General features: G+C 33.1%; 3 protein-coding genes across 6 annotated transcripts in view; 2 read left to right on the top strand and 1 right to left on the bottom strand.

Annotated features, from left to right (window-relative positions):
- The window catches only part of LOC140966153 (gamma aminobutyrate transaminase 1, mitochondrial-like), a 4,175-nt gene extending 141 nt beyond the window's left edge, over window positions 1-4,034 (top strand). Inside the window, exons 2-17 of the mRNA XM_073426514.1 lie at window positions 53-137; window positions 232-304; window positions 690-787; window positions 866-958; window positions 1,089-1,162; window positions 1,256-1,294; window positions 1,396-1,484; window positions 1,559-1,635; window positions 1,749-1,823; window positions 2,100-2,231; window positions 2,338-2,425; window positions 2,516-2,598; window positions 3,353-3,439; window positions 3,539-3,617; window positions 3,716-3,831; window positions 3,963-4,034. Of these exons, the coding sequence (XP_073282615.1) occupies window positions 53-137; window positions 232-304; window positions 690-787; window positions 866-958; window positions 1,089-1,162; window positions 1,256-1,294; window positions 1,396-1,484; window positions 1,559-1,635; window positions 1,749-1,823; window positions 2,100-2,231; window positions 2,338-2,425; window positions 2,516-2,598; window positions 3,353-3,439; window positions 3,539-3,617; window positions 3,716-3,831; window positions 3,963-4,034 (1,360 nt within the window). The remainder of the gene's footprint in view (window positions 1-52; window positions 138-231; window positions 305-689; window positions 788-865; window positions 959-1,088; window positions 1,163-1,255; window positions 1,295-1,395; window positions 1,485-1,558; window positions 1,636-1,748; window positions 1,824-2,099; window positions 2,232-2,337; window positions 2,426-2,515; window positions 2,599-3,352; window positions 3,440-3,538; window positions 3,618-3,715; window positions 3,832-3,962) is intronic.
- A 3,142-nt stretch (window positions 4,035-7,176) lies between these two features.
- Window positions 7,177-16,572, top strand: LOC140966042 (uncharacterized). Of its 3 annotated transcripts, none has more exons than XM_073426328.1 (7): window positions 7,177-7,309; window positions 10,401-10,516; window positions 11,893-15,138; window positions 15,248-15,490; window positions 15,612-15,770; window positions 15,945-16,203; window positions 16,295-16,572. In XM_073426328.1, exons 2-6 carry the CDS (start codon window positions 10,430-10,432, stop codon window positions 16,188-16,190), a joined length of 3,981 nt encoding a protein of 1,326 aa, XP_073282429.1. In that variant the 5' UTR covers window positions 7,177-7,309; window positions 10,401-10,429; the 3' UTR covers window positions 16,191-16,203; window positions 16,295-16,572. The 3 variants fall into 3 exon arrangements, with proteins under 3 accessions (XP_073282429.1, XP_073282432.1, XP_073282430.1); XM_073426331.1 differs by having other exon boundaries at window positions 16,300-16,572; XM_073426329.1 differs by having other exon boundaries at window positions 7,178-7,302; window positions 10,393-10,516.
- LOC140966043 (protein CYSTEINE-RICH TRANSMEMBRANE MODULE 9-like) lies at window positions 16,356-20,085 on the bottom strand. Of its 2 annotated transcripts, XR_012173218.1 has the most exons (4): window positions 19,828-20,085; window positions 18,544-18,706; window positions 16,727-17,488; window positions 16,356-16,688 (listed from the first exon to the last, which is right to left on the bottom strand). XR_012173218.1 is itself a non-coding variant. In XM_073426332.1 (3 exons), the coding sequence occupies exons 1-3, from the start codon at window positions 19,850-19,852 to the stop codon at window positions 17,443-17,445; spliced, it is 234 nt and encodes a 77-aa protein (XP_073282433.1). In that variant the 5' UTR covers window positions 19,853-20,085; the 3' UTR covers window positions 17,199-17,442. The 2 variants fall into 2 exon arrangements, 1 of the variants encoding a protein (XP_073282433.1); XM_073426332.1 differs by lacking the exon at window positions 16,356-16,688 and having other exon boundaries at window positions 17,199-17,488.
- Between the last annotated feature and the right edge of the window lie 356 nt (window positions 20,086-20,441).

Below are 20,441 nucleotides of genomic sequence, written 5' to 3' on the forward strand. Positions count from 1 at the left end.
TATATATATGAATTTCGTTTTTGAGCTCAAGAGTCACAGTTGGCATTTATAGCTTCAAGGGGCATCATATGCTGGCTCCTTTTACTGCTGGATGGCAGAGTAGAGATGTGAACCCTCTAGTACTTGAGAAAGCGGAGGTATATATAGAAGTTGTTTGATTTCAGTTTGAGTTTCTCAGGCGAAAAGATTTTTCGTTTTGCAGTTACATGCTTACATTTTTATATGTTATAGGGCTCTTATGTCTACGACATTAATGGGAAAAAGTATCTTGATTCCGTCGCTGGATTATGGTGCACAGCTCTAGGTACTTGCTCTTTTAAAATGGATATCTAGCACCGATATACTTATATAGTTTCCATTTGATTGTCAAATCTGTATGTTTGCCGCTTGCATTTCCTTTTACATAGATGGGAAAGAATCCATCTTTATAATTTACGGTAAACTTGTTTAATTATAATGAAATGGCTATTCTTCTTTACACTTTTGTCTTTCAAACCAGTAGTATGTATTGGCTTTGCATGGATGTAGATTTAATAAAACTAGCCTTCGTTTTCTAGCAGATACCTTGGAAACATTAATATGTAGCATCCATGTCTTTCTTAATTGTGGTTCTCATTCATTTATTTTCGGACAACATTATGTATGTCGCCACTATATTAGCTTATATGCTTAATCAAGCATTCTTTCAGGTGGGAGTGAGCCTCGTCTTGTTGCTGCTGCTACTAAACAACTAAACGCATTACCATTTCAACACTCTTTTTTTAACCAAACAACGAAACCCCCATTGGTATGATGATTTACGATTTACTTGGAAGCTTCAACTTGGAAATTTTACACTGTACTCTTCATGGTAAAATATATACAGGATCTTGCCAAAGAACTTGTAGAGTTATTCACTGCCAGAAAGATGTCTAAAGTTTTCTTTGCAAATAGTGGGTCAGAGGCCAATGATTCACAGGTTGAAGTTTTCAATCATATCCGGAAACGTTTATTATATAATTTATCTGCAGTCAAGATAGACAGAACAAAGAGTTTTTCGTTTTTACAGTTTCGGCCATTTGTAAATTCAATCATTTTTTTCTTTATAGGTTAAGCTTGTTTGGTACTACAATAACGCACTTGGAAGGCAAAACAAAAAGAAGTTTATTGCTCGAGCGAATGCGTAATATATTTGGGTCCCAATATGCTTGTAGTTTATAGTTTATACCATTGGTTGCCTGTTTTTCAATGTTGTTTCCTTCTTTTGTTTTGGCAGATACCATGGTTCAACACTTGCAACAACCAGTCTTTCAGGGTATATGCTAGTTACCATTCAACTATCCAAAACTCAAAATTCACTTGTATGGATGTGTTTGGAGAAAATTATTGATAAAAGATTTCACCATCTTTAAATAGATTGCCGTTCTGCCACCAGAATTTCGATCTTCCAGCCCCATTTGTGTTACATACCGACTGCCCACATTTTTGGCGCTATCATCTACCAGGTGGTAGCACAATCTTTTGTCGTTACTGTCTACCTTCTTACAATGATCTCATCAAACTAAACAAATCTTTGCAGGTGAAACGGAGGAGGAGTTTTCTACCAGGTTGGCCAATAACCTGGAGAATCTTATAATCAAAGAGGATCCGGAGACGGTAACTGGAGTTTGATGATAAATTCATTCCATTTTCTTTTCTTTTTGAACACATTTCTTTCTCCGGTTTAACAGAGGCTGTGTTTATCAAACTAACAAACTCTGATATTTCAGATTGCTGCTTTTATTGCTGAACCTGTAATGGGGGCAGCTGGTGTGATACCTCCGCCTGCAACCTATTTCGAGAAGGTTGTTTTCATTTTACATCCTTACTTCCATAATCTGAGACAGCGTGATAAAGCATAAAATTATTGTTGCCTTGCCTCCCAAGTCTTATCAGCTTGATTTTTTGGAGAAAAATGGTTGCTAACATCTTTATGCGTCACTTTTGAATTTTGAGATCAATGTCCAAACTATGTTCAAAAGGCATCTGGGCACCCATTTTTCTTCGGTGGGAGTCGAGAAGAATTTGATATTCATGCAGCAAAATGAACGTTGATCTAAATATTTTTCAACTGTGTGCAGATTCAGGCTGTACTTAAAAAATATGATATTCTTTTCGTTGCTGATGAAGTAGTATGTGCCTTCGGAAGGCTTGGGACGATGTTCGGCGGTGACAAGTATGGGATTAAACCCGATCTCGTCAGCTTGGCCAAGGTACAAGTTCACCTCAAGCTAGATTTTATAGCAGTTATTCTTTCTTTCCTTTTTTTTTTTTTCATATTCTCCATTTCCATTGCTTTTGAATTTTGATAATATCCAGGCTCTTTCTTCTGCATACGTACCTATTGGAGCTGTTCTTATGAGCCCTGAATTTTACGATGTCATATATTCCCAGAGCAACAAGCTTGGTTGGTGGTGACATTTAAAATGTTAATCTGATATGATTTTTCATCATAAATCCTATGTACCAAGTTGCTCAAAAATTTGTTTTGTTCAAGGTTCTTTCTCCCATGGATTCACCTATTCTGGACACCCTGTATCTTGTGCTGTTGCTTTGGAGGCACTTAAGATCTACAAGTATGTTGTCATTATTTATTTCCATTACAATTGATCATTATTGATGCAGCTAAAATAAATGGGTCGCGTAGACTGCGGACGCGAGATCTGACTGGTTAGTAAACTGGTCCACTTGGCCCGTAAATGAGCTCACCTGGCTGGTAAACGGATCCACGTAGACAATATACAGTTAATTTGCGGGGCGTCACCTGCGTCACGAATACTCGTTAAGTGGGCGTCGGGAGGTTTCTCGACGTAGACACTCCGACGATCAAGTCAGTAAGCAGTTCCAAGAAAACTCAGAGAACTAAAGAACTTTTATAAAAATGAGAGCCTAACTTGACTTGTCCGGAAACTCCTCTATTTATAGATTTTTAAGATCATCTAATGGGCTTGGGCTTCTGCAAGCATAATCCATATTTTGGACCTCAATAATTCTAAACCCAATTGATTTTATTAACCCAACAAATAATTAGTCTTATACCCATCAATTATCTTGATCGAAAGATTGATAGAGTTCCCTGCTGCAATCAATGTAAGCAGTGAACTTGCGCAAAGAAAGAATCTCAGAAAACAGAACATATATTACGGGATCAAATGTGATTTACTGAGATTACTAAGTGTCTATATTTTAGATTTTATTGCCATAATTCTTAGTACTTAACAATACCACTCTTTGCACAAGACTTATTTGCTACATATTCGATTATTGATGGGGAACATCAATCAAGACCCTTTAAAAAATTAGTTCATCATAAAAGGTTTCCTTGTTTACAGAGAGAGACATTGTTGAGCAGGTGAACAGAATAGCACCCAAATTTCAAGAAGGTTTGAAAGCGTTTTCCGACAGCCCCATCATCGGGGAGGTACAAGAACATTTCTTTAGATTCATTTCTACAAGTTTTTCACGTCGAATGCTATGGATGGTTTCTTATTGTGTCTTTTTATCAACACTCTTTCTTGAGATACGTGGAACTGGTTTGATTCTTGGAACAGAATTCACGGATAACAAATCACCAAATGATCCATTTCCTCCTGAATGGGGTACAACCTTGCTACATCTAACGTTAATGATTACTAAACAAAGATAGATCAAATGTCGGTACATGACTAGATCTTCATTTCTTTCATTGAATTTGAAGGTGTTGGTGCATATTTTGTAGCACAATGTCAGCAGAATGGCTTGTTAGTACGCTGTTTGGGCGACATCGCAATTATGTCTCCTCCACTTATATTAACTGCTCAAGAAGTTTATGAGGCGAGTTTCTGTAAATATAGCATTTGAAAGATTATGGCTTAAGGGCTACTTATCGATAATGTTCGATTTGAAAAACAGGGCATAACTCTAATAAAAAAACTGATCCATCTTTCCTTTTTCGCTTTTTTCAGATTATACGGATCTATGGAATAGCTCTGAAGAAGACAGAAGAAAGAGTGGAAGAGCTCAAATCTAAGAAATAACAGGATTAGTGTATTGTGATGTGTCTATCTTTTACATTTCAATAATAATAATAATAATAATAATAATAATAATAATAATACTAAAAACTAGTAAATAAAGTATATAACAAAGTTACACGAATTTCTTGCATCAAAAGAGCACTCATGTGATGATCCTACACTGTTTCATGAAATTATAAGTGAGAATTCTAAAGATTTTGCTGTTTGGACTTTTCTTGCAGCCCTTCTGTCACTATAGTTAAACCAGGATCTGAATCGAATTGAATTGTGATGAATCAATTGGTTTAATGTCTTTTTTTTTTAAAAAAAAAAAAACAACTGGTTTAATGTCTAGAGCTTTGGTTTGCTTATAATTTTGGTTGTAAGTTTGAGTATATCGAGTTCATGGGACTTTGTTTATTGTAATGGAAAGCCATTTAACCTTCAATCTTATTTCTTGTGAAAAATGGGATTTATAATATTTTATTAAATTACATTCATTTTTATATATCTTAGTGTAAATGTTCATTTTCATCATTTTATACTGGATTTTGTGGTTAATGTTGAAATAGACAGGTCACCAGAAATATATTTTAATTTATTAAGTTGAAGGGTGGTCATCTTTTCCAATTTGGATCTGGTTGGCACGTTAAAATATGTTTTAAGACTTTTTTGCTGTTATGACAAAATTCAAAATAAGGTTTTTTTTTTAATTTATAAATTTAAAATCAAATGGTACCATTGAATGGTCATTTTCTTTGAACTTAGTCCATCCTTGCATTAATACGGTGCTTCGTTGCAGTCAAATTACGGAATTAGTATATTTTTTGACCATTTAGTACTTCAAAGTCAATTTGGTGGATCAAGTCAAAATCCTCATAGCCCGCTATATGTTCATATGTTAGGAAGACTCATTTCAAAGTCGAATTTCTATATATACATTTATATAAATATGACTCTGGTAGAGGAGTAGGTCTCTTGTGAAACGGTCTCACGAATCTTTATCTGTGAGACATGTATTGTAGTCTCAAATTAGTTATTTTGTTATGTTAATATGAGAAAGTAATTTTATGAATATTGTAGTCTCGAATTAATTATTTTGTTATGTTAATATGAGAGAGTAATTTTCTATTCATAAAATTTGTAATATTTCTCAATCAAAATCACTTGTACTAACAATGAAATTTTTTCACACATGTTCAATGAAAAAAATGATAGGATGGTACTCCTATGAATTATAGGGTTTCTATAATCTATAGTTTCAAAGTGTCAATAAATTTGAAATAACTTAAAACCTACAAATTAATATCCATTTATAATATATATATATGTGTGTGTGACCAAAATAACTTGATATTATATAAACTTGTCAAAAAAAAAATTGATATTAATTGATGCGTCTACAAAATATCATATACATTACAATAATATAAATTATTAAAATATATATTATAGAACATCGTGAATTCTAAAAATAACTAGTAAAAAATAATACCTAAATAAATATTTTAATTTATGATCAAAATCTGTTAAAGTATCTTCTTTAAAGTTCTTATTTTTTTAATATAATCTCAAAAAACTAATTTATATTCGCATGATCTAAATAATTAATTTGCTTTTTTATCATAATATATTATAAAATATCTTCTTTAAAGTTATTATTTTTTATATAATCTCAAAAACTAATTTATATGTATCGATCATAATGTAATATTATTTGCACTGCGAAAATATCTCTTTTCACAAAGAAAATGAACTAGAACTCCATTGACAACAAGATGATCAATCTTTTTATATCATGAAAATCGATGAATGATTTTTTAAACAATTATAATAACTACATCATTTTTCTTTTTAAGTTTTTTTGACTCCTCAAAGTCGAGTGAGTCATGATCAAAAAAGGGGTGAAGAATGCTAGGAAAAATTATTTATTTATTTATTATTAGTATTATTATAGAAATTGAAAAAATAAATATTTTATAAAAAAAAAAAAAAGACAGTCGGGAAATGGGGGCTAAAAGGAAAGAATAATGCGTCTTTATCACATGTCATCTCCGCAGACGTACACAGGGCGGTTTGATTGGCTGATTGTGGCCTCCACCACTACATGTTCTTTTATGTCTAAGTTTTTTTTTTTAAAAAAAAAAAATCTAAAGTTTTTGTTTAATTAATTTTTCCATTGACCAAACAAACTTTATTTACTTTTATAAAATTTGAAATATATAGTGATAATCCTGTTATCATACTTGGTAAATAAAGACTTACAATTAAATTTTAATTGTTCAAAAAATTTATATTTTTCTTTGCTACAAAACATGGTGAAAATTGTTTTGACCTCTTGATTATCTTAATTTATGTCTTGACAACTTTACAATTAAAATTAAATTCTCAAGACATGATACGTGATCTGCATCGATAACAACACATGATACGCGAACTTGTACTACTACAATATTGTATCAAACTCGAAATTAATGAGTATATGGTTTTTCATCGTTTAATATTAATCGACCAACTTCAATGCACACATCTTGTAAAACCAGCTATAATCTCCAATAGTGAATTCTTCGTTTTTCCACTTACGTATAACTTGAAGCTTTAAAATGTGGATATTCTTGATAATATTTTTTACGAGCTTGAACTTTTATAAGCATGAGAGTAACTCCATCGTAAATCATAGTAAATCAAACGATTAAATTTTTAATTTGACTGTATATGGTCACGAATTATCAAATCAATTTTCAAAATTAACAAGATCTTGACGATGTTATAAAACGCTAGTTATAAATACGTTTGACAATCTAATATTAGGAGACGATGATCTTTGACATCTCTAACTGGACATGCATGACATAATAAATAAACATAATTATTAATCAACAAATTCATTTATTCATTATGTTGTGATTTATAGATGGATCTAATGAGAGGTTGATCTTTCTTTCACGGACGATCCAATAAATGGCAAATTGCAATAAATTAGTAAATAATAATAATAATAATAATAATAATAATAATATATGCGAACCCTATCAAACGCGTCTTGGGTTGGAACCGAACATTTCTAATTGGCCAACAAAGGTCCCGCCACACCGAGCCCACTGCACCGCCGCGTAGACGAGGGCTACTCCTCTCCTCTGCTTCCCTTATTAAATCCAAATTCAGACCCTTTCTCCCCATTCTTCTCCTCCCAAACTCTCAATTTCGCATTAAAAAAAAACGATATCCCTCCGAAAATCTAAAGCAGAAAAAGGCAAGATCAGCTCATCACGCATCTCCGATTACACAGGCAAGTTGTGTATTATATATTTGCGTGTTTGATCTCTGTGTTTCTCTCGAATTTTATGTGCTTCTGCAGATTCTCTGTGATTTTTGCTCTGTTGATTGCTTATTATATTACCTGGATTGATCGAATCTGATCTGTTTATTCTTCAATCTATTGCTCTCTCTGAATTGTTTCAGCGTTTGTTTATCATTTTTTTTTATCGATGAGCTGATTTGATGATTTGTTTTTTGTGCTTATTTTGACTTAAATCAGTCAAAAATAGACACTGAAACTGGATTGATCGACGATCATCAACGTGCTTTTTTTTTAAAAAAAAATTTTCTTAATACGAACAAATCGCATATCACTTTTATGATGGTGATGATCATATAGGAGGAATTTGGTTGCACTATCAATTTTTATTAATTTGTTTCCCTGTTGATACTTTATTTCTACGATTAATCTGATTATTTGTGTGATTTTTGAAATCTTAGGTGCAGATTTACAGTTTAATCGATAAATTTTGGCATCAGAATACTCCTAACAATGTAACCTTTTTAGAAAACGAAGTTGAAACTAATGTTTTTTTCCCTGTTCTTCACAGCCTGTAAACTACTCCATGTGAAAGTCCAAAAGAGTCACACATGATAAGAATTACAATCTTCAATAAAATTTAAAATGCGCGGATTTTGTTACAAAATTTTCTGAATGATTTAATAATTTACGCATGTATATTTTTCGGCACTTATTATTGAATGTTAAATTACTTGCCCTTGTAAACGGAAAAAGGTCCATCAGTCTCGGCAGACTGTAAATTTCCCAAAATACTTTGGTCCGTTTGGTCAATGCCATGTCAACTTTTTGTCTTTACGTGGCGGTGATTCACTTATTTATTATGTATTTGTATATGTATGTGAAATGGTAAAGTATTTGTGGGAAAAAAAAGGAAATAGTAAAATATCACAAGAATTTACAAAAACTTTGTGGGCTCCACTAGCTTTGATAAAGACAATTCTCAATATTCTCTTTTTTGTTTAGAAAACAATAATTATTTTCTTTCCCTTATTGGGCTCATTCTCTAATTCAATTTCAATACATGGGGAATAAATTATTTCAGTCTATTTTTCTAATCGATCTAGGTTGACATGGAATTAATCGATCCTATTTAAATTTGCCCGGATAAAACCCGGATCCAGTGGGTCCATAAATTTTTTTTCACATTTTATATTTTTATTTTTAAAAATAAAATAAAATAATAACTCTATCGTCAGAAATAAAGAATGTAATTCTGAAACACATGAACTTGTATTTCATGATTCTCCTGTAAAAATTTCAATGATTTTTTAAAATAACATATACAATTATAGAAATATATAAATGAAAAATTAAAAAATAGAAGTTTATTAAATGTAATATAGGGTCAAACTCAGTGGAGATTACATTTATATTGATGAATTTAAAATGTTTAGTTTCAAATCTATTTGTTTGTTTGGATAAATTCGCTTGACAACTCTAAATCTTACCTATCTATTTTGATAGTCACTGTGTTAGATTTCGAATATGTGGAATCCTTTAAAATCATTCTCTCCTTTATTCCCTTCCAAATGCAATCCTCTAGATTGATTTCCAAATGAGATCTTTCCAGATTTTATTGAATCAGAATTTCAAAACTCCCAGGTTTTAAAATGGGGTCAAATTAAGCGCGGAGGAAAATGGTTATAGATTAAACTAGCCAAAATTGACGTAGCCAAATTTAATCTAGCCGGATTTATTGAACTATAATTTCAGATTCCCAGGTTTCCGTTTAGAAATATCCTTCACATGCCTCATTACCTCACGTGTATGGAATATATAGTTTAATAATCAAATGGATTTGGTAGTGTTGGTGGTTGGTGCAATGGATTCAATGAATGTGTTCACAGTTGTATGCATTTATTTATTTTATTTTATGTATATATGTGTGTATGTATGTATATATATGTATGTATGTATGTATTGTTTTATTTCGGAAGTAGAATGTCCTGTTATATCTGGTGTGCCAATGTTCCTAGCTGTCTGGGAATAATAAAGTATATAATGACTTCTTAAATGTTTTTATTTTTTTAAAAAAATGTAACATTACATTAAGACGAATTGGAACAGTGTTTATAATCAATATCATTAAATCAGACTAGAAAAACACCTTTTAGCGAAAAACACCTTTTAGCTACTCCATGTTGACTGAATTCTTAAGAGCCCGTCTAGCTAGTTGATGGGCCGCTTCATTGGCTGATCGTCTCGTGGTTGATGCTTAGCAATCTGTGAGCTTTGACAAATTCTCTAATTTCTAGAATTAAAGCACCATCGAAACCAAAGTCATCGTCTTGATGACTAACACCTTGAACTGCTTGGGACTATCCGAACATATATGTATTATGCATTACGGAATTCATCACATCAAGCTTATTTCTATTAAATTATTCGAGTTCTGAGTGGCTAATACCCCGAGAAATCGAAGTGACGTGATATTTGATTAAAATATAATGTTATTCTTATCTGTAAAACGTTTTTATTGTTATTTTTATGATATTATTATGATTAAAAAAACTTATAGTGTTCTCCCGTGAAATCCTTCATAAACGGCAATATCTGTTTCTTTCCCGTATTTTAAGTCTTAGCAAATTTATAATCTAATCCTAAATCAATAGTTGAAAGAGTCATCAAGATAATTTTTTTATTATACATACATATTTTAAATATACTATGCTCTTAGTGAATTTTGTCATGAAATCATTTCCTTTCCCACTAAAAAATAGCAGGGATTGTGACGAGCATTAAAATCTTGCGTGTTGGTCATAGTTATCCGTCTAGGCAACATCATCAGTCACAAATCATGAGACTAGCCGTTTCAACTAGCAACGTATATTTTATGTTTACCATTATTATGAAATTAATAGAATACACTTATATATCGTTGAAAAAACACATAACCCAAGAATAATTATGTCAAATAATTATTTACGCCGTTGAAATTTTCCAGAATATGAGTTTATACCATTTGTCCTTTGCAAAAGATGACGGAATCTTGCAATCAAAAATCGACTTTATCTACTAATTTCGTAAATTTCTTTTCAGGGTTTTAGAAATCGGTAAGCTGGCAATCCATTCAGTGATGGCAGAAGAGACACCTATAAGCCAGGAGACTGTAGTGGAAAAGGTGATGGAGGGTGCTGAGAGCAATGGAGTGATTTCCGCTAAGGTAAAATTATAGTGATTAGGATCTTCCTTGGGGTTATAATGAGCTATACCCCAGCCCAATTTTTTGTTTTAGTTATGTGGGAACCCAGAATAAATAACTTCTATAAAAAAAATCTCTCGTTTCTGTGAAATCTTTATAAAACTCAACCTGAAGACTTCGGGCTCTAATGCTCAAGCGCATGTGCAAAATCCTTTTTTTCAGATTAATTTTTAAATGTTACAATAGTTATGTGTTTTGAATGCATTAAAAAGTGATATTTTTTTAATATTTTTTCATGATTGGAATATCAAAAATCACAATTCTTGAATATGGAAATTTTAATTTGTTAATTTTGATCAATTATTCGTTGTTGGATCAAACTAAATTATAAAAGTACGAAGAATTAAAATTTCATGTCGTAAATTTATCGTCGCATTACTCTATATTCATGAAATTCTCGAATGAGTTTTAAATATATAGTATATAAAACCATTTAGATTGATTGTTTGGTTATTGCTTGAATATTTGTTACTGAGCCATTGATTGAATATTTGTTGATGAGTAATCGATCCTTGAATCATGATTATTTGTTGTTTGAGTAATTGAATGACTATTACTTGTTTATTTGATTGATTTTTATTTTATTACTTGTTTATGGATATTTTTAAACTATTTCAAAATGAAATATCAATCTCCAACAAAGAAAAGAAAGACAATTATTTGTTTTTAAGTCATATATTCTATTATATATTAATTTTATACATACGTATATATAATTTTTTAATTTTTTTATAAAATATATAATTTATTACATTAAGTTCAATCTCCTCCAAACTCTAATTTCTGGATCTAATATGGTAAACATGGTTGCTAGTGATTCAAATTAGTATGTATACTAAACGAGCCGAGCTCGAGCTTACGAGCCATCTAAACGAGCCAAGTTCGTGAGCTATTAGCGAACATATGTTTATGAGCTCATGAGCCAGATATTCTTAGGTTTGTGTTTGTTTTGATTAAATTGTCAAGCTCGAAACCGAGCTCGAGTTTGGCTTGATATGATTAACAAACGAACTTGAACGAGCTTTTTATCGAACCGAGCTTCGAATAGCTCGCGAGTGATTTGATTCATTTACATCCCTATTTATAAGTAAATTGAAATTACTTCGAATTTTATTGAACTCCCCTCTGCCCCGGTGTCGCACCCTTCCCAAATTTTTAATATGTAGAGTTCTATATGCTCTAAAACGAAATTCTGGTAAAACATGATATAAGTTGAAAAATTAACCGGTACTTTATCACGAATTCTAAAAAATAGAAAGAATTGTTTCATTATGGAAACTTCAAAGCTGGAATTGGTCAAGTGTGCTTCTTATTTTTTCACAAAATTTTAATTTCAGATAACAGAAGAAAACACAAAGCAGGGGGAGAAGGAAGGAAAGAAAGAGGAAGAAGTGACGTCGAATCTTGATGGTGAGTTCGTAAAAATAGAGAGAGAATCTCTTGATGCAAAGGATCCTGCTGAGACCATAGCCGATGAAAAACCAATTATCGTTGAGCGTAGCTGTGCTGCCAGCAATCCTGAGGCTGGTAGAGAGTTGTTGGAATCACAAGAAAAAGTTAAAGATCTTGAGCACGAATTGCAGAGAATTTCAGGTGTTTTGAAAGAATCTGAATCCGAGAACTTGAAGTTGAAGGATGAACTTTTGCAGACAAAAGAGAAGCATCTGGAGAGTTCAAAGAAACGTGAAGAATTTGAACTTGAACACACAAAACTGCAGGATCAGATATTAGAAACAGAGAAGAGATACAATGAGCAGCTGAAAACTCTGCAAGATGCATTACAAGCTCAAGAAGAGAAGCACAAAGCATTGACTGGTGTGAAGGAAGCATTTGATGGTCTCAGTCTTGAGCTCGAGACATCAAGAAAGAAGATGACTGATCTGGAGCTCGAGCTCGAAAATTCTAATGTGGAAGCCAAAAAGTTTGAGGAGTTGCACAAGGAAAGTGGTTTACATGCTGAATCGGAGACACAGAAAGCCTTGGAGTTGGAGAGGTTGCTAGAGGTCGCAAAATCTAGCACGAAAGAGGTGGAAGATCGTATGATTTATTTACAAGATGAGCTCAGAAGCTTAAATGAAAAGATTGCTGAAAGCCTGAAAATCGAAGAGGCTTTAAAGAACACTACTACTGAGCTTTCAAATGTCCAATGTGAATTGGAGTTATCAAAATCACTGACGCAAGATTTGGAGAAGAAGCTAGCTTCGAAGGAAGATCTTGTCAATGAATTGACAAAGGGATTGGAACTGGCCAAGGCTTCTGAATCTAAAGCTAAGGAAGAAAATGAATCACTTGAGAAAGTGCTGTCATCGACAAAAGAAAATCTTACAGAGAAGGAATCCCATCTTGAAGTTGTAAAGTTGAAATTGGAGGAGGAGTTCAGGACAAAGGAAAAGATAGAAGAAAATTTGAAACTCCAGCAAACAAAGATGGAGGGCATGCAGGAAGAACTAACCAAAGCAAGTAAAGAAAAAGAAACGCTGGAAGGTGAGGTGGCTGATTTAACCAACAAAAGTTCCCAGTTGAAGGAGTTGTGTGATGAACTTGAGGCTAAGTTGCAGCACTCGGATGAGAATTTTAGCAAAACAGATTCTCTTTTATCCCAAGCAGTGGCGAACAGCAAAGAACTGGAGCAGAAACTGAAAACCATTGAAGAGCTTCACGCCGAGTCCGGTCATGTAGCTGATAATGCGAACCAGAAAAACCTAGAGCTCGAAGACATGGTAAAAGCCTTGAACTTAGCAACTGAAGAAGTAAAGTTGCAGGTGAGAGAATATGAAACACGATGTACCACATTGGAACAGAAAAAAATCGAGCTAGAGCAACAGATGAATATGATGGAATTGAAATGCCATGATTCTGAGAGAGAATCGAGAGAGTTATCTGACAAAATATCAGAACTGCATGCCACACTCAATAAGGAGGAGGAGGAGAAAGAAAAATTAGATGCCCAATTGCAAGAATTCAAGGCCAAAGTTTATCAAATGGAGTCTGAATTGGGGAAGGTAATGGCACATAAGTCGGAGCTTGAGCTGGAGCTAAAGAATGCTATAGACAAATCTGATGAGCACGAGGGACGAGCCAATATGATTCATCAGCGAAGCCTTGATCTTGAGCAATTAATGCAGGCATCAGATTCCAAAGCAGTGGATGCTAGCAAAAAAGTGAGCGAGTTAGAGCTCCTTCTTGAAACTGAGAAATTTAGGATTAAGGAGCTTGAAGAGATGACGAGCTTATTGGAAAAGAAATGTTTGGGTGTAGAAGAAGAATTCACGAAAAGCCATAATAATGTATCTGAACTTGAAGCACAGCTTGAGGCGGCCCAATTAAAAGTGTCGAGCCTAGAGGTTGCCCTGCAAGCGTCCACTGAAAAGGAACATGATCTGATAGAGTCCTTGAATGTAACTACAGAAGAAAACAGAATCTTGAAAGATCTGTCAAAAACCTCGAATGAAAAGCTATCGGAGGCAGAAAATTTACTAGATGTCTTACGGAAGGAAATCAATATTTCCCAAGAGAAATTGGAGAGCATTGAAAAGGAGCTCATGGCTTCGGGAATGAATGAAACCCAAGCTATGCAGAAGCTTAAGTCTGCAGAAGAACAGCTAGAGCAACAAATCAAAGTCATGGAGAAAGAGACTGCGAGAAGTGCAGAACTTGAATCATCTCATGAGATTCTAACGAGGGACTCCGAGTTGAAACTCCAGGAGGCAATTGCAAATTTCACCAGCAGGGATTCTGAGGCTAAATCTTTAATCGATAAAGTAAAGAGTCTTGAAGATCAAGTGATCAGTTATCAACAGCAGCTTGCCGAAGCAGCTGAAAGATATGAAACTAATAAAAAAGAGATGGATCAGATTTTAGGGAACCTAGCTTCTTCTGAAAATGCCAATGAGGAACTCAAAAGTAAGATCTTGGAAGCAGAAGGTAAAGTTGATAAGCACATTGAAGAAAATTTGCTTTTGTCTGAAACTAATGCACAATTCAGCAGCAAAACAAGAGATCTCGAAGAAAAGCTGAATGCCGCCTTTTCTGACTTGGAAGCCTCTAACAAGCATCTAGCTTCCCACACAAACACTATCGCTGATCTAACAGAGCGCCATTCTAAAGTTTCTGAACTTAAGTTGACAGCTGAAGCCCATATCTTAGAAGCGGAAGCACAATTGCAAGAAGAAATTCAGAAATTTGGCCTGAGAGATTCAGAAGCTAAGGCCTTGACTGAGAAGGTAAAAGCTTTTGAAGCACAGGTAATAGCATACGAGGAACAGGCTAAGGAAACATCTGCACGGGTGAAAAGTCTAGAATTCGAATTGGAACACACTCTCTTGAAATCTACTGATCTGGAGAGAGAACTTCACACAAAATCAGGTCAGTTTGAAAAGGATGTTGAAGCACTAATTGGCACAAACTCAAAGCTTACTCTGGAGCTTGCCTCGTATGAATCTAAACTAAACGAGTTAGAAAAGAATTTGTCCATTCTGTCATCTGAGAAAGATGGTACAAGTGAAGCACTAAATGCTTCGAAAAAGGAGATAGAAGAGCTGACGCTGCAGCTTGCTTCTGAAGGTCAGAAGCTACAATCTCAGGTTAGTTCTCTTCTCGACTGCGACATATTGTACTACTTGAGATAGATTATTATGGAAATTTTGTGTTTGTGAAACTCAAAGTTTTCTTATCAATATGTTCATGGTGCAGATACATTCTATTATGGAAGAGAACAACATGCTTACACAAACATATCATGGTTCCAAGAAGGATCTTGAAGCAATGATAATGAATCTTGAAGAACAGTTGAAAGACCAGAAATCAAATGAAGATGCCCTCAAGGCTAAGTTGGAAATCCTCAACACTGAGGTAAACCAAAAATCTGAGCTGCAAGATCAACTAAAGGAACTCGAAGAACACTTAGCAAGTGCAGAAGCTAGATTTAAAGAAGAGGTAACGACAATTATTCTACCAGTTTGATTAACCGATCGTTGTAGATTGTAAATATTGAGATTATTTTTAATACGCTGCTTTGAATTGCTTGGCAAATTCCTGTTACTATTTCTGGAAACAGAAAGAGTTGAACTCTCAAAAGGAGCTGGAACAAGAAAATGCTTTGAAACATTCCTTGGAAGAACTTGATGCCAATAAACACAAAGTTGTACTCTTGGAAACTCAAGTTAAAGAAATTGAGGAGAAATTGCATCTGGCTGACACAAAACTTAAAGAAAAGGTTAGACTCTACTTTGCGTCGACTTACACATGCATATTTGTCATCTTTTCATATGACCAATTTAACTATCAATTGCAAAACATTTCATAATTCATGCTCTACATTTAACAACAAGAATAGTCTTGAAGTAGCTAAATACTTGGCATAAGCATTACTGATTTAATCATAATACAGGAAGTTGAGAATATTTCTGCTGAAACCAAGGATGAAACAATAAGATCTCGGGAAATCGATTCCTTTACCAACATTCCTCCCAAACAAAAGAGTAAGAAAAAATTGGAGGCACGTTCAGCTCAAACATCTTCCTCAGACACACAGATTCAAACCTCAGAGGTGTCACCAGGCATGACGCTTAAATTCATTTTAGGTGTGGCTCTAGTTTCAGTTATTGTTGGCATTATTCTTGGGAAGAAGTATTAGCTTTGGAGTTGAGGTTTGGATTCGGCTTCCATTTTAATTAATTTAGCCACTTGGATTTGAGCTTTGTACTTATATTTTTGTCTGATGTTTGATCTTTTGATTAGGTCAGGATTGGTTTTGATTTGAAACCTGGCCCGTAGTTACATAGCATGGAAAAAGGAACAATGAAGAATATTCACTATGATTCTCGATGTAATCAAGTCTGTACTTATTATATTGTCTCTTGAAGGATTGACCATTATATTCCCTCATCAAGCTCTCATTTTCTAGCGGGGGTGGTTGAACTTTGATAAAAACTTAAGATTTGATGTATTATTTTTCTAAAAAGCACACTATTATTCTAGTCACAAATAAATTATTTATTTATTATTTTGTTTTCTTTGATGAATTTATGGTTACAATCCTAATTGAGGTTATCCTCTGCCAATTGGGGTGGTTAAGCTCCAAAAGAAAGTAAAAAATTTTAAGTGCAATTTTGAATAATATTAGTTTCACTCTCTTGAAATGTTCAAAATCATCCTTCAACATCGCAACGCCGTCACTTTTGTTCTTGGGTCGGCCCTTGGATTGTACAATTCTCCTACGTTAAATTCATTACTTTTTTTTTTTTACTTTTTTACTTTGCTGGTGTTTTTTCATATGAACTTCTTATCCAAATCGATATTTTGGAAAGAATTGGAATGGAACTAGAATAGATACTGAAGAAAGGTTTTCTGTTGATACAAACACTGGAATGGAAAAAGGTTCTCTTTTGATCCAAACACTATATCTATGGGAGGGACAGGAACAGAGAGAGAAAAAACCGAAGATTTCCATAGTCCTTTTGATCGAAAATAAATCTGATTGATTTTGTGTCCTTCGTTCAATAGTCAGTTTCTACATTATCAAACCTATTAGACTTAAAGGAATGGTTTGTGGGAGGGAGAAAAGCTAATCAGCTGATGCCACTGACCCAACACCAGTAGTTTTAGAGGAAAATTATCTTCTATACTCTTTAAAAAAAGAAAATAAAGAAATTATATGTTATCTTTTAACGAACATCTAAAACCTTTGGGTCGGGTAAAAAAATTGCAATAAAACCGTCGTAATGCTAGCAGCATTATGAAGAATTCTATACATGGAAGGAACAACAGTACAGATGCGCAAGTATTCTTCACACAAAATAAAATAAAATAAAATAAAATATTCCCAAAAGATAAGTGATAACATAGAAACTTCAACAAATTCGAAAAACAAGCCTCCAGGCAAAAACTTAGAAACAAGCATCCAATACACAGCAGCAGCATAAGGCAGCACAACTGCATAAAACATAGCAACATTCTGTTACCAAATCATGTCTAAATTGGAACATTGAACATGTGGAGCAATGGAAATACCTAGTGAATTCAAATCTTTCGTTCTAAATTCACTTGTTTGTAACATGACCTATAGTTATCTGTCGATAAATTGATACCAAAATAAATTTTAATATAGAATATGGAATGCTGTGGATTAGGAGTCTTGTTATGAAGCTTTTGCCTCTGCTCTATTTATTCGTGAAGTTCACTGATTCTTTTACAAGAGGGGCGAAAGGACCGGCACCTAATTTTTTCAAATGAAACAAAATGAAATTCTGTGCATCGAATATAAATTCCATCCTCTCAATATGTTAAATGCCTCCCAATCAAAACTTTTAAATACACCATTTCATACAAAAAAAAATTGTGAGTAAAACCGACAATTGAAACAAAAAATTGTGAGTTTTGAGGGGAAAAAACTCGAGTCAGCCTTCACGTCTATTCAATGGATGTTCAGATATTATACGAAGTTATTGTTCAAAAAACTATTCTAAATCAACTATCACGACGTGATGATACTCAAATCACAAACTACCAAATTATCTCATGCTGCGTTTGGATTGACGTACTTCAAATTCATGGATTTCGATTAGTTTTATTGTTCACTCCAAATAAAAAAATAAAACTACTCCAAATGAAACAATATATCAAATTTTAAATACATACTTTATTTTTTTTCACATTAGTGATATAAAATAAAATATATTTCAAATGACACAATTATTGGGTAAACTTCAAATACATCATAATTAAAATAAAATATTATATAAATATGTAAAAGGTGTACTTGAAATTTATGGTATACTCCTCTAAACAACAAAAATATATTTAAAATTCATGGATCTGGAATCCAAGAGCAACCTAGGTTTATAAAACTCATATCACATATATTATATATATTAAAAAATGGAACCATTTCCTTTATAACTGGGAAACTAGATTTTTAATAAAGTAAATGATTCACCAAATTCTTTATTGTAATAGTTTCTCATCAAATATAGATGTAGATAACTGACCATCCCTTCCAGAAGCCGTCACCTCTAGACTTGGTGGTGGCCTTTGGTGCCTGAATCTGCCCCTCATGGCCATCTTTCGTCGGGTAACCAGCCGGCGGTGGTGGAGTCATGAACCCACCATGTGTTTCCATGGGGTACGTGGTTGTCGGTGGGGGATATGCAACTGAAAAATCAACGTGATTACTCTATAATGCATTAAGAAGAAACAAGAACATAAACCGCAGGAATAAAATTAAAAATTTATCTGTTGTGTAAGAAAATTATTTTTTAAAAAACTTATATTTATTCATGCATAAATGTGGCTTGTGGAGAAGACAAATATAGCAAGTCACATTAAGAAACTTGCTATTTAAAAGCAAGCTTTAACATCTAAAGATATTTTTATTTCATGTTAAAATTTCTTATCAGGTCAAATAAGTTTACAATGAATTATAAGTTCACCTTTGATTTCCAAAATTATTTTCTTGAATTTGTTAACAGTATTTTTGAAATAGAAAAAAGTCATGAGAATATAACAAATATGTGTTTGAAATGTATATTTTGCACAAATAAATCAAATTTTGATTATATTACAGAGTGGATTCAAGTTTTAAAAATGTACATATTTAATCGACTAAGAACTCATTTAATAACTAAATCGACTAAATATGAACTAATCGACATACTACTATCATACAAAATGATTATAAAAAAAGTCAAAAAATAATAAATATATTATTGGACATTTTTTATAAGTAAGAAAAAGACATAAATACCTATTTATACAATACAATAAAATAATTTAAAATTTCAAGTCAAACATTAGGATATTAATAAAGCAGATTTAAATTTTCAGAAAAGACAAGTATAATAGATTCAAAAAATGATCAGATGATTTTAGTAAATTGTAATTATAATAATAATAAATAAAATTCCTAGTATGGATAGTACTACTGGTTTCGGAACAAGCATGATTTTCTTTAATAATTCAACGAAATTATTGATTTTATAATCTATATTTTTGGATCCACCAAATCACAGCTGGATAGCAAACCATATCATATTCAATGTGCTCAAATACGATCAATCAAATCAAACACCTAAAACAAACCGAACCAACATTCACAAGAGAATCATCATTCTGACTCCGAAAAAAAAACACAGAATCATCATCCACAGTCAACTGATCTTCGATTATCATCCGCTTCTCACTAGATCCGCAGAAATCAGCAAAAAAAATGCACTAACAGTTGCTAAATCAAAAAACGAGCAGCATAAATGCACGGAGAGAAGTGAGAAACATACCTTCAGGCTCGTTGTGGCTGCTCATATCGATGGATTTATGATTCAAAATAAACAGAAGGAACAAGAATTAAGCGTCGCAAAGAGATTAATCGCGAGGAAAATTTAGGAAATTATGGAGAATATTTGTGCTTGTATAGGTGTAGGTATATATAGATCGCCGAGCGTGGTGGAGTTGTTAAAAGAGAATCTGAGCTTGGCGGCTAAAACCGCGTGAATGAAAAAGGCAAAGCTACCCAGCGGAAACTTCCATATCTTATATGAGAGACCTAAAACCACACGGAAAATGTATATCACTATAACTTTAAACAATTGTGAATTTATTCGTAAAATAATACAATTTACAAATACAAAAGTCCAATACTGCGGAGAAAATTAAATGAAATACTCCAAATATAAATATAAAATATAAAAAAGTATCTATAACTTCTCTTCAGGACCTACCCCGAACTTAGAGTAGATAGATGAGGAAGTAAAATTAACCCTTGTTCATACATAGCTTCTCTGTTACGAAATGAGCTAAAATATATTTATTGTCTCGGCTCAGAAGATGATTAATCCGGTATGAGTTACATGAGCTTCTAGTGGTTTACCGAATTTATATATGTGGATCACAA

This window comes from Primulina huaijiensis, unplaced genomic scaffold, assembly GCF_012295235.1.
Source record: "Primulina huaijiensis isolate GDHJ02 unplaced genomic scaffold, ASM1229523v2 scaffold20025, whole genome shotgun sequence".
Taxonomy (NCBI): Eukaryota; Viridiplantae; Streptophyta; class Magnoliopsida; order Lamiales; family Gesneriaceae; genus Primulina; species Primulina huaijiensis.